The sequence below is a fragment of the Erpetoichthys calabaricus genome, chromosome 6 (assembly GCF_900747795.2).
Source record: "Erpetoichthys calabaricus chromosome 6, fErpCal1.3, whole genome shotgun sequence".
Classification (NCBI taxonomy): Eukaryota; Metazoa; Chordata; class Cladistia; order Polypteriformes; family Polypteridae; genus Erpetoichthys; species Erpetoichthys calabaricus.
In genome coordinates, this window is record NC_041399.2 from 209,834,444 (window position 1) to 209,855,163 (window position 20,720).

Below are 20,720 nucleotides of genomic sequence, written 5' to 3' on the forward strand. Positions count from 1 at the left end.
CAATTAGGCTTTCACCTGAGACCTTGTGTATAGGATCTCTATGTGTGTGTGTGTGTGTTAATCTTAAAGTGTGAGAGTAGACCAATCTAATAACAGACTTGGTAAGTCCTATAGACCAGGGGTCACCAACTCCAGTCCTGGAGGACCACCATGGCTGCAGGTTTTCATTCTGACCCCTTTTTTTTTTTTTTAATGAGTGCCCTGTTTGTGCTGCTAATTAACTTCTTGAGAATTCATTTTAATTGAATTGCTTTTTTAAGATTTGTTCCCTTGATCGTTTCTCTGAATCACTTAATTTCTTTCCTTAAATGGCACCCAAACAGAAATGAAATGTGAAGTGAATGAGCCAACAGAAGGCCAGCTAAGTTTGGGCCTCAAACTCCAACCAACTGCTTAATGAGGTGCTGATTCTCATCATTAATTAAACCTGCTCTTTAATTCCATGGCTTGTTGCTGCTCTCATGGTGTAATAGCAGACATTTCTGTTGATTTTCTCTTTTCTAAGACCACTGTTAAAATGTTTGGGGGACCTGAGCAGATCAGCATTCCTGAGACCTTCACCTTTCTTTATTTTCAGATATTGTGTGATGGACACCAGTTGTTTTGCTCATTTTGTATCTCAGTATTGTTTGGCTGCTAATTAACTCTTTGAGGGCTGAATATTTTTTTCCCCAAACAACTCAGCACAGCAAACAATGGTTTCACATATAAATGAACATCAAATCGTCTGTTGCTTTGTTTTGTGCAGGCTAGCTGCCTGGCTGTATTCACGTGGCGGTGACAGCTACAGTGCGACGCAATCTTGGTTTGTCCTTCTTGTCGTCATAAGTGGCAGTCCTCCCAGGTGCATCAGCTACGTGAGCTCTTTCAGCACCACAATCAGCTGGGGACAGAACAGCTGATGCCGGTACCTCACTTTCGTTTTTGATCTCCAGATCACTTGCACCAAAATCGTAGTCCGGCAAGTCAGATTCTGATTCAATGACAGAATACGCAAAATGTCGTCCACAGAGTATATTGCTTTGTGCGTTGGCGTTGGTCTCTCGCCAGATGTCGATGCCATTTTAGAGGTTGTTTGCTCTTCACTTCTCATGTGTGTGCCGGTAATCAAGGTCAAATCACTCAAACCACCTTTCCTTCTAGCAAAGAGAGACAAACTAAAACATAACAGCGAGTTTTTTCGCTGTTTACAGCTGATTACCATCCTCTACCCCTGAATTTTTCAACAAAAGTCGACATCCGCCCTCAAAGAGTTAAGGAAAAAGAAACAATTAAGGGGTCTAAGTCTTCGAGAGCAAGTCAGATAAAATGAATTCAAAAGAAGTTGATAAGCAGCAAAAACAGGTCACTCATTAAGAAAAGGGTGAGAATGAAAATCTGTAGCCATGGTGGTCCTCCAGGACCGGAGTTGGCAACCCCTGCTATAGGAACCCAGTAATTAATGATGGTCGGTTGGGGGTTTAGGGGAATTAGAAAAGCAATCAAAAACTTGAAATAACATCTTATTAAGATGGAGTGGTGGCTCTGAGGCTAGAGATATGCACTGACAATCGGAAGGTTGCCGGTTCGAATCCCGTAAATGCCAAAAGGGACTCTGCTCTGTTGGACCCTTGAGCAAGACCCTTAACCTGCAATTGCTGAGCGCTTTGAGTAGTGAGAAAAGCGCTATATAAATGCAAAGAATTATTATTATTATTATCTTGTAGATTAAAGGCACTCTACTGTACATGCTTATTTAAAGCAAAGTGTTAAGTAATACAAAGCACTTCACATTTCTAAATATTACGGGGTGCGGTTGGGTGGTGGTATATTTTTGATATTTGTAGAGCACTACTGCGATATGGGGCGGCACGGTGGCGCAGTGGGTAGCGCTGCTGCCTCGCAGTTGGGAGACCTGGGGACCTGGGTTTGCTTCCCGGGTCCTCCCTGCGTGGAGTTTGCATGTTCTCCCCGTGTCTGCGTGGGTTTCCTCCCACAGTCCAAAGACATGCAGGTTAGGTGGATTGGCGATTCTAAATTGGCCCTAGTGTGCGCTTGGTGTGTTTGTGTATGTCCTGCGGTGGGTTGGCACCCTGCCCGGGATTGGTTCCTGCCTTGTGCCCTGTGTTGGCTGGGATTGGCTCCATCAGACCCCCGTGGCCCTGTGTTCGGATTCAGCGGGTTGGAAAATGGATGGATGGATACTGCGATATGATGATACAGAAAGTTTCATTCAATGCTGTCCCAGCGACTCCAGTTCAAGAAACCATTTCCACTGAAATGCAATGTCACTCTACGCGACACTTGCTCCGAGTCGAGTTCCACACGTTAACATGCCGTACAAGTAGACTTAATAAACACACAAGTCATTTGCAGTCCAAGAAGAAGAAGAAAAAGCTGACACTATTCAACATAAAAGTTTTATTAACTGATAAAATGGAATGAAAGGGGATGGGGGAACTCCCTTCATAATTGACCTATTAAAACAGCACAACTAAAACACTGGAACTAGAGTTAGTGACGGAGTGAAATGGACGGCTGACGAGATACGTCCAGTTTTTTTGGTCACAAAAAAAAAAAAAAAGGCAAAGTGATTACAAAATTTTGTAGCCATTAACCAAGTACTGCATTTTGTGCAGAATTTTTGATTTTTTCTTTCCTTTTTGTGTTTCGTTTTCTTTTAACAGCTGGTCTCAGAGTGAGGACACTGAAATCCTGTTTTTCAACAAACCCCTTCAGCAGATCCTGGATGAAATAAATATTCCCGAGGTAATAGCTCAGTTTGCCTTTTTTCTTTAATAATGAACTGCTCTAGCGTGACTAAACAGTTATGTAAACTGTGGGTTTTATTTTAAAGCGATACCTACTTTTTGTTTTTTTTTTTCTCCCCAGAAAATAACATTTAAAGCCCAAATGCCAAGGCATTAAAATAAACTTGTCATCTTTACACAAACACATGCTTACGAACTCCATATAATTACCTCTCCAGCGTAACTTCCACAACTTTTACTTCCTAAATAACTCACAGGCGTCTTAATGTTTCACAGGAAGTGATAACTTAGCTTTGTGTTCCTTGGTAAGACCAAGTTGCTTTGACGGCGTCTCATCTCGTCCATTACGATGCTGTGCACTGGAGGCTGCCTCGTGTGTCTCTGCTCGGAATATTTCAAAACAAATGTTTTTCACAACACAAGTTAAACAGTAAAGGTTACTGACTGGAAATCTGAGCACCTAAGCAGATGCCAAAGACATAAGAACACATGCACACGTGTGCACATTAGATCATGTAACAGCAGTCAGTGAATATGTATTTCATCCCGCAACATACAATATTGTCAACCACCATTAATTATAATAACAAGTCCATGTTTTGTTTTTTTTTTGTTTTTTTAAAATCTTTTCCATGTGACCCTATAAAACAAGAGTCAACTCACGGTGTCCTTTCCATCCCTTTCCTGTCTCCTTTATTTATCCAGTAATATTACTGAAAATACTGAGATGATATTAACTTTAAAAAGTCAAGCTTATAGAGATAAAGAGTCCGCCTATATTCTGTAAGCAGGCAGGGTATTATGTGCAGATACATCGCCTAACAGCATTGACAGAGATGGAGTTAAGTGCTAGACGCCAAGGACGGCTACAGCAAACCCAGTAAGGCGTGCCAGCTCCAAGGCTATATGGTAATACTGGCAAAGGCAGGATAACACAAGATATTTACAATACATATATACTTTACACCTCATGAGGTGGACCTAATGAATTATTTTATAACAGCAGCTATTTACACATTTGTGCACAGGATTAAGAGGAGGCAGCAATCATCCCGGTTGCTGGAAAGAAGCCTAATGCCTTGCATTAATGAAACAAGCAACATACAAGTCCATCTGCTGCTAGTCAGATAAGATGTGAACAAACGACATGGGGAAGACGCCCTTCCTTTCCGGCTGTCCCTCGATGTGTCCGATCTAAAAAGACAAAGAAAAGATTTTAGTTGAATATACATTTACAGGTAGCAAGAGGAATGTAAAAAAAAAAAATTCATGTTAATGCAATAAGAATCTTTATGCAAAAAACAGTCTGAATTAGCTCCTAATTCATAAGAACTGGAATGATTTACTTCATGACACAGAAATACATAATAAACAAAAATATTTGAAATATGAAAGTTTTAACATACCTCAGTTTTTATGGAAATGCATGCAGTTTAATGTCTACTTCTGACAAAGCCTGCAGGTATGTTTTGGGTCACTGTCTTGCTGTGGGATGAACGCCTGACTTACTAGATACAGGCCAGCAGGTTACTGTGTGCTGCTGCAAAATGCTGTGGCAACCCTTTGGATTGAGAATGCCAGTCACCAACTGTGCCTCCAGCAAAAGAACCTCAGACCATCACACTTCCTCCTCCATGTTTGACAGTTGGTATCACACACTGAGGAACCAACCTGTCACCAAATCGAGGGAATACAAACAGGGCGTGATGAACCGAAGATTTCAAATTTGGATTCATTGGTCCATAAGACTCCGTAGTCCACAGCTGGTATTTCAAGGCCCTATTTTGTCCTGTAAGGATGGCTTTCTTCCTGCCATTCACCCTGTCCAACCTGTAGCACAAAGTCTCCTCTTCACAGTACAAACTGACACTCGTTTTTGTCGTCCTGCACTGTTAGCTGTTGTGCTGCAAGGTGCCTGTGACCACACAAGCTGGTGACCCTCAGAAACTTGTCTTCTGATTGGAATGTGACTTTTGCTCTGCCAGATCTCTTCCTATCAGAGTTTCTTCAGAGTTTCCAATTGCCTTGTAGGACACCATTGGACTCAGCTGACACTTGGGATTGCTTTTTTGTGCAATTTCTCTAAATGAGAAGCCTACACTTCTAAGGGCGACCCTTTCTCCCTAACCCCTAATTCCAACGCCCCAGCTTTGTGCCAGCAAAAACCCAAACGTTAAAAAGTCAGGTTGTACTCACCCACCACTCCTGATCTTCCTCACCCGTGACAACAATCACCTCACCCTCTGCAAACGTCAGCTCGTCATCATTGTCAGCCTGACAGTCATAGATTGTTTTTACTCGCCTCAGTTTACTTTTGCCCTGTAGAAACAGAAAGTTTGGTGAAATTCATTGGTTGTGAATTCATTTCTTTCTCCTTATCACCTAGCAGATCTTCACACCGCTTATCACTGATGACGTGTCTGATTTGTGGACCAACAAAAATGCCTTCCTTAATCTTGGCATCATTTATTTGAGCAAACGCCGGTCTCAAATCCTTCACCTTCTTTATTTAGTACTTCCGCAGAATTTTACGTCTCTCTTAAGTTTTATGTGAAGAAGAGGTAAAAAAATATCAAGTGGTTTATGTGCCACATTTTTCTGCCTTGGAACCAAATGCTTACAGAGTGGGCAGCTCTTTTTAATTTAATGACACCCTTTAGCATGTTCCAGTTGTATACTTACATTTTGGGAGGATATCACAAAAAAAAAAAAAAAAGAAAAAAACCCAAAAGTTATGGACAAAAACATTCAAGAGGCAAAATCTTTGTTGCTCAGTGTACAGTCGTGGCCAAAGGTTTTGAGAGTGGCTCAAGTATTGGTTTTCACAAAATCTGATGCTTCGGTTTTTATGATGGCAATTTGCACATACTCCAAAATGTTCTGAAGAGTGAACAGATGAATTACAATTAATTACTAAGTCTCTCTTTGCCATGAAAATGAACTTAATCCCAAAAAACCCATTTCCACTGCATGTCAGCCCTGCCACCAAAGGACCATCATTGCGTTGCACAAAATGGGCTTCACAGGCCAGGCTATTGGTGCTAGTAAGATTTCGCCTAAATCAACCATTTATCGGATCATCAAGAACTTCAAGGAGGAAGAGAGAGAGGTTCAAATGTTGTGAAGAAGGCTTCATGGCGCCCAAGGAAGTCCAGCAAGCACCAGGTGCGTCTCCTAAAGTTGATTCAGCTGCGGGCACCACCAGGGCAGAGCTTGCTCAGGAATGGCAGCAGAAAGGTGTGAGTGAGGCAAAGTCTTTTGGAGGATGGCCTGGTGGGTGTCAAGAAGGGCAGCAAAGAAGCTATCAGGGTCAGACTAATATTCTGGGATTGGACTGCTTGGGGAAAGTCATTGTCTCTGATGAGTCCACTTTCTGATTGTTTGGGGCATCCGGAAAAAAGAAAAGGTGAAGAGCGCTGCCATCAGTCCTACGTCAGGCTAACAGTAAAGCATCCTGAGACAATTCACGTCAGCCAAGGCAGTTGCCTCACTCACAATTTGGCCTAAGAACACAGCCATGAATAAAGAATGGGACCAAAACATCCTCCGAGAGCAACTTCTCCCAACCATCCAAGAACAGTTTGGTGACCAACATCATGGAACACCAGGCCATAAGCCAAAAAAGTGAGAACTAAGTGGCTCGGGGAACAAACTATCGACATTTTGGGATCCATGGCCAGGAAACTCTCCAGCCCTTAATCCCATTGAGAATGTGTGGTCAATCCTCAAGAGGCAGGTAGGCAAACAAAAAGCCACCAATTCTGATTCTGCAAGAACCAGTCAGGATTGGGCCCAGAAGGTGATGGACAGCCTGCCAGGATGAATTGCAGAGGTCTTGAAAAAGAAAGAAGGGCCAACACTACAAATATGGACTCTGCACATAAACTTCACGGAATTGTCGATAAAAGCCTTTGAAACTTCTGAAATGCTCGAAATTGTACTTCTGTATTCCATAGAAACATCTGACAAAAAGATGTAAAACACTGAAGCAGCAGACTTTGTGAACACCAACACTTGGGTCCTTCTCAAAACTTTCGGCCACAACTGTATTTTCTCTAGAGGACAGAGCTACACTTACACATTTAGATAGGTAGGTAGGTAGGTAGGTAGGTAGGTAGGTAGGTAGATACTTTATTAATCCCAATGGGAAATTCACATTTTCCAGCAGCAGCATACTGATACAATAAATAATATTAAATTAAACAATGATAATAATGCAGGTGAAAAACAGACAATAACTTTGTATAATGTTAATGTTTACCCCCCCGGGTGGAATTGAAGAGTCGCATAGTGTGGGGGAGGAACGATTTCCTCAATCTGTCAGTGGAGCAGGACGGTGACAGCAGTCTGTCACTGAAGCTGCTCCTCTGTCTGGAGATGACATTATTTAGTGGATGCAGTGGATTCTCCATAATTGATAGGAGCCTGCTCAGCGCCTGTCGCTCTGCCACAGATGTTAAACTGTCCAGCTCCATGCCAACAATAGAGCCTGCCTTCCTCACCAGTTTGTCCAGGCGTGAGGCGTCTTTCCTCTTAATGCTGCCTCCCCAGCACACCACTGCGTAGAAGAGGGCGCTCGCCACAACTGTCTGATAGAACATCTGCAGCATCTTATTGCAGATGTTGAAGGACGCCAGCCTTCTAAGGAAGTATAGTCGGCACTGTCCTTTCTTACACAGAGCATCAGTATTGGCAGTCCAGTCTAATTTATCATCCAGCTGCACTCCCAGATATTTATAGGTCTGCACACCAGTGTTATGACTGAGAATATTTCATAAATTGTCACTAATACCAATTTCAGTGATTTTCTCCCAGTTTTACTTTGTCACTACACTTATTTACATCTACGTTATGATCACAAAGCACCACACTGGTGCATGACTTTAGATATGCAAAACAAAATTTAACTAAGCTCTTTAAAGAAGCCCCCCATTATAGAGCACCTGCCATGGAGGTAATCTAAAGCAAAAAAAAAAAAAAAAACTTACTGTGTTGATTTTCCTGGGGAGTGGCACAGGCATCTCCTGCATGCCCGTGGGTGTACCATTTGCATCTTCAGATTGCTGTTTCTGGATGGCATTTCCAGAAGAACTTGACAATGAATCTGTAGTTTGTGGTTTCACTGCTACATGTTGCGGGATAGTTTTATGCAAATTCTCGCTGACATGTGGTGTCGATTTTGGGGTCACCTCTGACAGCTGAGGCTTTGGTGGAAGATCCTTGACTTGCGGCTTTGGAGGCAACTCTCCGAGCTGTGGCTTTGGGGGCAGGTCTGCTAGCTGCGGTTTTGGGGGCAGTTCACCAGGTTTAGGAGGCAACTCTCCTACTTGAGGTTTGGGAGGCAGCTCAACAGGCTGGGGTTTTTCATTAACTGGAGTCTTTTGGGGCAACTCGCTTGCCTGAGGGGACTTTTGGAACATGTCAGGAGGCTGACTGGATTTGTCTATGGAGGGGTGATGTATTGTATCAATTTTTCTTAATGCCACTGTATAAAATAAAAAGAAAAAGAAAGAAAGAAAGGTACATCATTTCTCAAAGAAGCACCCTCTGGAAATTCTGTAATTGTAATTTTGTTTGTCCACTGGAACTGTAGCACAAGAATATTCAGTATTTCAATGAACACACTGCTCTCTTCAAGATTATTTTTAAGGATCTCACAAGACCACCCTGTTACAAATGGAAATCCCCCCATCTGTTTTCTGGCCTGTATTTTCCTTTCCAGGAGTGAAAGAAAGCAACCAATCCCAGGACGGCGGTCCGTTCATTGCAGATAACGGTCACACGCACCACCACACGTGTTCATACAGGCCACTTAGCCTAACTTGTCGTTACTAAGCTGATTTCTTGGTCATGCTATGTTTGTGTGTCCACAATGGGCTACTGTAGCTACATAACATATACAAAAAAAATTAAAGGAATTCCAAGAATATAGTTCTCAAAACACTCAAATTATTAATCTACTCTCAAATAACAATACTCTCTGTGGCAGGCGGCTGGGGGTGGTACCCATCCGGGACGCCCAGAAGGACCGGAGGAGGGATTACGCCTCCTCCAGACCGCGAGGGGGCGACCACGGGAACTGAGCTATAGGGGCCCGTGGTCACCACAATGCCTGAGGAGCCCTGGCCGTCAGCACTTCCGCCAACACCCGGAAGTGCTTGGGGGAAGAAGATCAGGGACACCCAGAGTGCTTCTGGGTGCGCAGTCGGTACTTTCACCACACTGGGGAGTGCCGGCAGAAGCTAATCGTGAGGCACCTGGAGCACATCCGGGTGATTATAAAAGGGGCCGCCTCCCTCCATTTGATGGCTGGAGTCGGGTGGAAGAGGACGGAGCTCGGAGGACAGGAGTGGAGGCGGACCTGAGAAGAGAGAAGAGGGATTGTGAGGCCTGGACTTTGGGGTGGTTGGTGCTGCGGCACTGGGTTGTGTGGGTCACTTATTGTGTAAATAGTGTAATTAAACGTGTGTTGGGTGATAAAATCATGTCTACTTATCCGTGTCCGGGCTGTTTCCCACACTCTTTTTAATAAATCCTTAGTGTGCATGCAATTAGTACAATAATTACAGGGTCACATTATACGACTTTTCCAGCGATTCTCAGTAGCAGACCTAATTTAAGTAAAGTTAGTGAGTCGAAGGCACTCATGGCATGCTACGTTGATATGTGGTCATGTAGCGTGACATGCCCAGCATCTCGGTTCAACTAGTGTGCAACTCTGTCAGATTTGATTTTGTCTCAAGTCATAGCAGTGGGCTCCTTATGTGCATGAGAACAGACAATGAATGACCACTCGCTCCGAAGTACAATGCACATAATGCAGAGATGAGGAACAAAGAACGCGGGTGTTCTGGACTTTGCAAACACACGAGAGGCTCACCTGTCTGATGTCATGTGTTTTATTTAACACTACAGAGAAGAAAAAAAAAGGTGATGGGGGACTCATGTTACCTGTAAACCTTAAAACAGGCACAGTGTCCATCATACAGCATGTTTGGCTGTTTGCAATACTTAAGAAATGTGAAACTGTGCTGGAAAGTCATCATAAAGTCATCTTATTTGACATGCTCTGCGATATCTAGTCATTATATATATCACTAGCCATCCACTGCGGCTTCGCCCGCGCAGTAGTGAAACAGGACAGTGAGGAGGGCCCAGCCATCTCTCTACTCCTGACGTCACTCTTCCCCCTCTCCTCGGCCCGCAGCCTGTGTCTCGGATTAGCACAATTATATCACTTCTGCAAGCGAACTATGACTCTTAGCGCAATGAGAGAAGTTGCAAAATCAACCGGAATGTTCAAGGAAGTTCTAGAAAAAAAAAAAAAGATCTAAATCCGTTAAGTAGTTCTCTCGTTTGCTAACTAAGCAGAGTTAAGGTTACGCCCCGAGGCAGACACGTGAGTGAGGAAGGCCCCGCAGCCCAATAAGTCTCTCTCAGTACCACAAGCGAACTGTGATACTTAGTACGATGAGAAAGTCGGAAAATCAACCGGAATGTTCAAGCAAATTATAGAAAAAAAAAAGATCTAAATCTGTTAAGTAGTTCTCTCATTCGCTAAGTAAGCGGAGTCAAGGTTACACCCCGAGGCAGATGCGTGAGTGAGGAAGGCCCCACTCCTTCCCTGCAACCCGAAGAGTCTATCTTGGATTTGCGCTAATAAATCACTACTGCAAAGGAACTGTGATACTTAGAGAGTGATGAGAAAGTTGCAAAATCAACGGAATGTTCAAGCAAATTCTAGAAAAAAAATCCGATCTAAATCCGTGAAACTGTTTTCTCGTGAAAAGCGGACAGACATACAAACTGGTCTAAAAAACTATTAGAAATTTTGCGCTTGGACCACAAAATTTTTAAAACCGTTTCTTAGCGAGCACCTATGGGCCAAGGGTAACCTACATTTCAAATTTCAAGTCCCAAGTATTCATGGTCTGGGAGATCTCATGATGAGTGAGTCCGTGGTATTTGGCTTTTATATACAGAGATTATCTAGTCATATACAGTGCATCCGGAAAGTATTCCCAGCGCATCACTTTGTCCACATTTTGTTATGTTACAGCCTTATTCCAAAATGGCTTAAATTCATTTTTTTCCTCAGAATTCTACACACAACACCCCATAATGACAACGTGAAAAAAGTTTACTTTTGCAAATTTATTAAAAATCAAAAAACTGAGAAAAACATGTCCATAAGTATTCACAGCCTTTGCTCAATACTTTGTCGATGCCCCTTTGGCAGCAATTCCAGCCTCAAGACTTGTTGAATATGATGCCACAAGCTTGGCACACCTATCCTTGGCCAGTGTCGCCCATTCCTCTTTGCAGCACCTCTCAAGCTCCATCAGGTTGGATGGGAAGCGTCGGTGCACAGCCATTTTAAGATCTCTCCAGAGATGTTCAATCGGATTCAAGTCTGGGCTCTGGCTGGGCCACTCAAGGACATTCACAGAGTTGTCCTGAAGCCACTCCTTTGATATCTTGGCTGTGTGCTTAGGGTCGTTGTCCTGCTGAAAGATGAACCGTTGCCCCAGTCTGAGGTCAAGAGCGCTTTGGAGCATGTTTTCATCCAGGATGTCTCTGTACATTGCGGCAGTCATCTTTCCCTTTATCCTGACTAGTCTCACAGTCCCTGCCGCTGAAAAACATCCCCACAGCATGATGCTGCCACCACCATGCTTCACTGTAGGGATGGTATTGGCCTGGTGATGAGCGGTGCCTGGTTTCCTCCAAATGTGACGCCTGGCATTCACACCAAAGAGTTCAATCTTTGCCTCATCAGACCACAGAATTTTCTTTCTCATGGTCTGAGAGTCCTTCAGGTGCCTTTTGGCAAACTCCAAGTGGGCTGCCATGTGCCTTTTACTAAGGAGTGGCTTCCATCTGGCCACTCTACCATACAGGCCTGATTGGTAGATTGCTGCAGAGATGGTTGTCCTTCTGGAAGGTTCTCCTCTCTCCACAGAGGACCTCTGACAGAGTGACCATCGGGTTCTTGGTCACCTCCCTGACTAAGGCCCTTCTCCCCCAATCGCGCAGTTTAGATGGCCGGCCAGCTCTAGGAAGAGTCCTGGTGGTTTCGAACTTCTTCCACTTACGGATGATGGAGGCCACTGTGCTCATTGGGACCTTCAAACCAGCAGAAATTTTTCTGTAACCTTCCCCAGATTTGTGCCTCGAGACAATCCTGTCTCGGAGGTCTACAGACAATTCCTTTGACTTCATGCTTGGTTTGTGCTCTGACATGAACTGTCAACTGTGGGACCTTCTATAGACAGGTGTGTGCCTTTCCAAATCATGTCCAGTCAACTGAATTTACCACAGGTGGACTCCAATGAAGCTGCAGAAACATCTCAAGGATGATCAGGGGAAACAAGGATACACCTGAGCTTCATGGCAAAGGCTGTGAATACTTATGGACATGTGCTTTCTCAGTTTTTTTATTTTTAATAAATTTGTAAAAACCTCAAGTAAACTTTTTTCACGTTGTCATTATGGGGTGTTGTGTGTAGAATTCTGAGGAAAAAAATGAATTTAATCCATTTTGGAATAAGGCTGTAACATAACAAAATGTGGAAAAAGTGATGTGCTGTGAATACTTTCTGGATGCACTGTATTTTGCATGCTCTGGTGATGAGATCAGCGACTGTAAGTCAACAAGTTTGCCATCCCCTCGAACTAGAAGGTGTGTAATATGACAGTTGGTTGATTCAATTTTTAAATTATGGAATGCAGTGCAAACTCGTAGTCAAGGCAAGCACAAAATTAGCAAGTTCAGTTGACACTCTTTGTGGGCCTGACTGAGTTCTGATGAGGTTCCTTGCACCATCACCCTCTGCTTTCTGTGTCTGAGCCAATTCTGTACCCATCTACACACCACACCCTGAACTCCAATTTCTTTTAATTTGATGCCCAACCTCTCATGTGGCACCTCATCAAATGCTTTCTGAAAGTCCAGATAAATCATATCCTCTGCTCCACTCTGGTCGTATCCTTTTGTTGCCTGCTCACAGAATTCCAGCATGTTAGTAAAACACGACCTCCCTCTTCTGACCCCATGCTGACTTTCCTGTCCTTGCCAGGTGCTGCTCAATCTTATCCTTAATAATTCCTTCCATTCTTTTTCCTGTTATGCATGTTAAGAATTACCTGAATAGCAGTTACGAGACCAAACCACATAGGCTATTGTAACTGCCTTAAAGATCACATGTTAAACAAATGTGACATGTATGACAGTATTTTATTTTTTATATTATGGTGGTTAGTTTGCATATTTTTATTTGAATATTACTGTTTTCATAATCTGATTTACTTTAATTAGGTGGTTGTACATAGTGTGATTGTTTTTATGGTGGTTTTGCATAAAGGGTTAAGCAATTTTCTTTAATTCTGACACAAATGTCGGGAAAATGGCAAAAAATTAGAAAAAAGTTTTACTCAGAATGAAGTTTATCAGGAAATCCTCTGGTCATCACAGGCTGTACGTGACATGTGTTGTATATCAATGATGTGGGACACTTAAAGAAGGCCCATGGCCCTTGAGTTTGACGCAACCCTATTTTAGGACCAAAGATTTTACATTAATTGCATATGGAAAAACGATTGTTTTTCTTTAGAACACGAGAACAATCTGGATGAGAAGAGGCCATTCAGCCCAACAAAGCTCGCCAGTCCTACCCACTTAATTTCTCCAAAATAACATCAAGTCGAGTTCTGAAAGTCCGTAAAGTCCTCCTGTCTATCACATTACTTGGTCACTTATTTTACATGTCTGTGGTTCTCTGTGTGAAGAAAAACTTCCTAATGTTTGTGTGAAATTTCCAACTGTGTCCCCGTGTTCTTGATGAACTCATTTTAATGTCACTGTCTTGATCCACTGGACTAATTCCCTTCATAACTTTAAACACTTCAATCGGGTAATCTTTAATCTTCTACTTAAACTGAAAAGGCTCATCTCTTTTAACCTAAGAATTATTTGTGTTATATAACAAATACAAATATTGGTACTACTTTGATGCATTGTAAATGTCTCCTCATTACCATTTTTTATATTTATATATTAAAAAAACACTTAAAGGCAGTAAGTCCTGCCTGGCAAAGCTACAGGTAATTCTTAACATGCATCACAGGAAAATGAATGGAAGGAATTATTAAGGATAAGATTGAGCAACACCTGGCAACGACAGTTAAGTCAGCATGGGGTCAGAAGAGGGAGGTCGTGTTTTACTAACATGCTGGAATTCTATGAGGAGGCAACAAAAGGATACGACCAGAGTGAAGCAGATGAGATTATTTATCTGGACTTTTAGAAAGCATTTGATAAGGTGCCACACAAGAGAGTGGGCATCAAACTAAAGGAAGTGGGAGTTCAGGGTGATGTTTTTAGATGGGTACGGAATTGGCTCAGACACAGGAAGCAAAGGGTGATGGTGTGAGGAACCTCATCAGAACTGGCTGATGTTAAGAGTGGTGACCAGCAGGGGTCAGTGCTGGGGCTGCTGCTATTTTTAATATATAGAAATGATTTAGATAGGAATGTACAGTAAGGAACAAGCTGGTTAAGTTTGCAGATGATACCAAGATAGGTGAATTAGCAGATAATATCATTACAGATGGACCTGGATAGCACACAGGCTTGGGCAGATTTGTGGCAGATGAAATGTAAAGAATTAGACATGGGAAGTAAAAATGTGAGGTTTGAATACACAATGGACGGTCAGAAAATCGAGAGTACACCTTATGAGAAGGATTTAGGAGTTGTAGAGGACTCTAAGCTATCGACTTCCCAACAGTGTTCAGAAGCCATTAAGAAGGCAAACAGAATGTCAGGTTATATAGCGCCTTGATGTGTGGAGTACAAGTCACAGGAGGTTCTGCTGAAGCTTTATAACACACTGGTGAGGCCTCATCTGGAGTCCTGTGTGCAGTTTTGGTCTCCAGGCTACAAAAAGGACATAGCAGCACTAGAGAAGGTCCAGAGAATAGCGACTAGGCTGATTCCAGGGCTACAGGGAATGAGTTATGAGGAAAGATTAAAAGAGCTGAGCCTTTACAGTTTAAGCAAAAGAAGATTAAGAGGAGACCTGACTGAAGTGTGCAAAATGATGAAAGGAATTAGTCCAGTGGATCGAGACAGTGAGTTTAAAATGAGTTCATCAAGAACACGGGGACACAGTTGGAAACTTGTTAAGGGAAAATTTTGCCCAAACATTAGGAAGTTTTTCTTTACACAAAGAACGATAGACACTTGGAATAAGCTACCAAGTAGTGTGGTGGACAGCAGGACTTTCAAAACTCGACTTAATGTTTTTTTTTTGGAAGAAATAAGTGGATAGGACTGGCGAGCTTTGTTGGGCTAAATGGCCTGTTCTCATTTAGAGTGTTCTTATGTACAGTATATGACTACAGTATTAAAACGTCTAAGTGGCTTTGGTAAGGTACAGCAAAATGGTGTATTGTAAACTGTTAAACAATAATGATCTACCATACTTCACCTGCAGTCGAGAAGCATTTCAATTGCTTTATTTACATTAAATCAAAAGTCACTGCGCCTTTTCCACGATGATTTATTACATACTATAAACATGGGTAACATAACTGAAATTTTGCCATTTCTAATTTCTCTTTATGTCCTGCGGTGGGTTGGCACCCTGCCCAGGATTGTTTCCTCCCTTGTGCCCTGTGTTGGCTGGGATTGGCTCCAGCAGACCCCCGTGACCCTGTGTTCGGATTCAGCGGGTTGGAAAATGGATGGATGAATGAATTTCTCTTTAGCCAACTTTAGAGAAACTGCTAAAACCTTAGGCCCAGAAAGTAATTCAGGATCTGAACCCAATCCAAGAAAAAATATACAGTACAGCATATAATAACAAGGTGAAAATTTCTTATGCCCTGAGAGCATAAAGACTTTCTAGGGAAGAACCTGTATTTTGAAATGTGTAAGAAACAGAATGATATAATTATTCCAGATATTAAGAAACATATCACTGCCAAAACAAATAAAGCCAAAGTTAATTACCTTTTTGAGGTAGTTTGGGTAGAACTCTTGGTCCCAGGGTAGATTTTGTTGTTCCAGTACTTGAAATAAGTGATTTATCACTAAAGTGAAATGACATAAGAAAAAGTTGTGTAATTATTAGATGATTTAATAAACAGATAGTATAGGCAGTAATATGTAGCTTTATGTTATGCACTGAATAATCAAAGTATACAATACAATAGACTGACTCATGACTTGGAATGCTATTATTTCATGTAAACACTGTAACTTATTAAAGTAGGACACATCTCTTGCTGTATACCCTCGGAAAACAAAATTTAAATATCCTAGAATATTCCACTCATTGACATCATGCAAGTAAACACACACAATTATACTATTATGTTTATGTAAAGTGTAGGTAAATAAATGTAAATATTTAAAGTAGCAACACCGACATAATCTGAAATATTTAAATGAGAAAATAAAATGTATACCAAATTTTTAAATCTATTTTGTCAAATCATGTTTCTCGTTTACCTCGTGTCTTCTGGCTTTCATTCAGACTAAATTCAGTCACATTTCACATACAGCTTTTCTGCCCACCTTTGCCTTTCTGTTTTATCCTGAGCAAGCCAGTTAACCTACCTGTGCTCCCACTATGAAAAATATTTGTAAATAATTTTAATATAACCTGATCATGTACGTAACCATGGAGAAAAAGGTTAAGATAATAATGGAAGAGAAAAACATTCCAATCTATCAATCAATCAATCAATGCAAATCATGGAGAAAACAAACTAATTGGCTCTCTGTGATGCAAAAGTTTTGCTGACATTGGTCAACTTACTGTCGAGCCCCTTTCTGAACAGTGCATATTGCACTATAAAATAAAAATGAAGAAGTAAACACAGAAGAAAAGAAAGAGTTAAAAGCCGAGTATTAAACAAAGATGACTGTGAAATCTTGCTGTTCCCATCCTCTGTAAGCTTAGCTTAACCACTTAAAGCCATTATAATGTGCCAAGTAGCAGTTCTATCCATCATTAAAACTTTCCCATAAACCCTTTTAAAAAGACAGGCATCAGCAGCGCATCACTAAAGGTTTCTTGTACTTCTTCAGTGCCATAGGAAAAATTAGCATGGTGCAAATACGTCTAATATAATTTTCTTAACCCAAGTACCCATGTGCCATCTCACATTTTAAAATAAATTCCACCTCTACTGTTAAAACTGTGTCACCACCCTGTGGGTGTGTCAGCCTATTCTCGTACAAATCTTGTTGGGTTTAAATTGTATTGGTAAGAATGGAGGTGTTTTGGGATTTTTCAATTAAAGACAACAAATTTAATATAAGGTACTTTTACTAACTAATCATGGTGCTGGAGAACTGGAGTGGTGACATGTTGCATGTCGATTAGCATATGCAAGTAAGAATTTTACTGTACACACCACAAGAGTGACCCGTTAAAGTACCTAATAGTGCCAGCCAAATATCGAGTAATAAAACATGCTCATCTGCGTCTGACAGTGTTCCATTTTCATTTATTAAGAGTGTTTTTTCCGGAAGTGGTTTATCTACTCTATATATACAAAATCCTAAGCCTAAATGTGCAATGATTTTGTGCAATGATTTTATGTGAGTTTTTATGTCACGTTTTAAATTGGGCGTATTTTAAAACTTACATATATATGTTTGGTATCATTCTTTTCAGTATTTATCGAACTTTAATGTTAGATTTTCAGATTCTTATTCAGTTTTTAAATTATAAACTAAAAAATATCAAGAACTCATATCCCACGAGACGAGACTTTGTGCCAAAAGACAAAGAGTAGGACAGCTGTTGTACAGGCTTTTAAATGTTTGAAGCGCCGCGCGAGATGCAGATCACACGTCACGGCAGCTGCAGCTGATCGAGCAAAGAGGAGGTAAAAAAAATATATATATATTTGTTTCCCATTATATCACCATTTAAGAGGGGGTTTTGGAGGTGTGCGTTCAGCCCCCCTCTTCACAACACGAGTGGCAGAGATGTGAACTGGCTGGCGCGCAACGCAGGCTCTGGGGTGGGGTTGGCGAACGAAGAGCGAACCCCCTAGTTTAACAATATTATGGTAAAAATAATTGTTTGGGATGTTGTCAGCATACGACTGGATGACTTGAAATTTGGATTAAATGACACGAGTAATCTGATATTTTATTTAATTGAGTTTTTAATATTGTTATTGGTCACCACAGAAACATTATATCAGAAATATTGTTGTCTGCATTAAAGAATGAGATTGACATTTTTTTCTCAGCCACAGACTATATGGGGTAAGTGATATTTAAAAAAATATATAAGTTAATGTAAATCTATTGTACCTTCAAAAAGAGTTGGGTATTTTGAGAAGTATCATTTGGTTTCACTGTCTCAGCCACTTGATTGGTTGCATTTTATAAGACAGAACACCTTCAAACCACTGTGCACTAGTCATCCAGTTGATAAGTGAAAACAGCATTCATTTACTTTTCTGTTACAAACATTGGAGTTTTTGGGATATGTGGAACTTATTTATTTGTCCCAATTGGGAAATTTGGCTTTTTACAGAACTAAATAAATAATTATTGTAATAACCAAACACACACAAGAATTGCTAAATAGAAAGAAAACTTCTGACATGGATAAAGATAAAAAAGAAAAGTCCTAAACCCAGTGATGCATTATAAAATTGCGCTCCCATACTGTTTATTGATCCACTTCCACTGATTAATTTCTTGAAAGTGTTGGTGTGTCGCAGAGAGGATGTGCGGCATTGCTCATAATGGCCATCAGTTTCGTCTTTACTTTCTCCTCCACTGCTACCTCCGGGGGGCCCCAGAGAATGTCCCATAACTGTGCCTGCCTTCTTGAAGAACTTGTTAATTTCGGTGGGCCTCTCTTGAGGTGAGGTTTCTAACCCAGCACACTACGGCATAGAAAATTATTTACAGACAGACGAGTTAGGGGTGCTACTGACAGAAAGGAACTTTGTGATATCACTGCTTGTTTTACTTAATAGTGGATATGTTTTCCATAAATCTATTTAGATTTTTCTCACATTAGACTTTGAGCCTTCTTATTTACAGTGTGATGCAAAAAGTGTTCCACGAAAGAGATCAGTGAAAAACTTCTTCAGAAGATCATGTAAAGAGAAGTTCCCAGTTACAAAGCTATTTTTTTATATTAGATGATCCTAGAACTTACTTTGGGTACTTACAACTGATTTTAAGATGAGACAGTCCAGATTATTTTTTCTAACAATCATCGGGTAACAGTCACATTTTCTGAGGTATAAATAAATGTGAAAAACTGAAACGTTTCCTTAATTATTTTGTAATGGACGCTTGGGGGGCACTATAGCCCCTTTTAAACCCAACAGACATACGCTCTGGACACAAGTTAAAAGCACCAAGAAGTATTTTAATTTTCTTCTTCTTCTCTAATCGTGCCTCCAAAGCACCACAGCCACAATAAACACAATAATTGTCTTCTCCACATTTCCCAGCAAGCTCTATCAACTACCTCCCACCTCTGGCTCGCTTGCTGGCTCTCCACCAGTCCTTTATATAGTCTGGGTCAGCTGGAGAATTCAGGAGTTAATCAGCCTGGAGTACTTTGGGGCTTACATTGTCATAGCCCATTAGTACTTCTGGACTAGGTGAGAATTTGTTCTCCCACCAACTTCCCACAGCGTCCCCTGGTGGCACCCACGGTACCCAGCAGGGCTGTGTCCTTCCATTACTGGGTGTCCTGGTCAGGATAAACTGCCGGACGTCCCTTATACTTTCTTTTAAGTTGGTATTCATTGTGTTACTAAAATGTCATTGATCATAATTTCCTGAGCAATGAGTGATCTGCAATCTCCTCTGCTGCCAGCTGGCCATAGTGTTACCCCCTACAGGACGACCACAAAGGAGCTGGCTCGACGGCATGCAAGATGACTTTTACGGCATCAGGGAGCAGGACTTGAGTTGGCACATGATTGAATTAACTGCCAGAAAGCCGCTGACCTGGCAAAGGCTCTACATGAGCCACAGCGCAAGATATGACGATGATGCTGCTGACGATGACAATGACATAGTTAAACAATTAATTAGTGGGCAGATCTTGCTGAGCTCAATTCATGTTAATCAGTTTTAAACTAATTTGTTTCCCATTACTTTAAACAAATCTGTGTCTTTATGCATTCTCATTATCTATTTAATAATCTGTAAAGTTTGTATTTGTATCTACCTATGAACTTGTCACAGTTCTCTGCGCCTTCACTCAGCGAAGCATAAAGCAAAGTGAAACGGAATTTGATGTGTGTAAGTCACACAACACAGGATTAAAATAAGTATACAGTGGAACCTCGGGTCACGAACGTCTCTGAACACGTACAAATCGGGATATGACCAAAACGTTTGCCAAACTTTTGCGTCTGTTCACGACCACACTCTCGGGTGGCGAACAAGCCAGTTTCCCTTCCGGTTTGTACGTGCCAATGATTTCCGCACGTGTTCAGTCTCTCCCTGTACAGTACATTGTCCTCGGTGAGACGTGCATCATGCAGAGGGACTTTACTTCAAAACTCTAATCTCCTCTCTACCCAGTTCCTCCTCACTTCCTTCATGCCAGAACTCGACTCCTGCAATGTTACTTTCTTGGTTATTTATGGTTGGTTTTTAATAAAGTTCGGATTTGTTTAAATGTTCCTTTTTTTTCCCCCAGTGCTTAAAACTCATTAAAAAAAGTGTTTACAGCGATCGGTTCGTAAGGCTGTAGCGTACACTTGCAATGTTAGTTTTCTCTGTTCAAGGTTTTCTCAGTGTTATTCAATGTTTTTACATTTAGTTTTACTATTACACTGTGCATTCTATGGTATAATTATTTTTGTGCTTAAAAATCTTTAAAAAAAAAAAAATATATATATTTACATTCAGCTTGTAAGGTCCGGAACGGATTAATTGTATTTACATACAATCCTATGGGG

The 20,720-nt window shown here is 41.3% G+C and overlaps 1 protein-coding gene across 1 annotated transcript in view; it reads right to left on the reverse strand.

Moving 5' to 3' along the window:
• Positions 1-2,647: 2,647 nt before the first annotated feature.
• LOC114653844 (arf-GAP with SH3 domain, ANK repeat and PH domain-containing protein 1-like) overlaps positions 2,648-20,720 on the reverse strand; it is a 354,271-nt gene continuing 336,198 nt past the window's right edge. The window contains 4 exon segments of the mRNA XM_028804406.2: positions 2,648-3,944; positions 4,947-5,069; positions 7,739-8,235; positions 15,766-15,845. Of these exon segments, the coding sequence (XP_028660239.2) occupies positions 3,870-3,944; positions 4,947-5,069; positions 7,739-8,235; positions 15,766-15,845 (775 nt within the window). The 3' untranslated portion in view covers positions 2,648-3,869.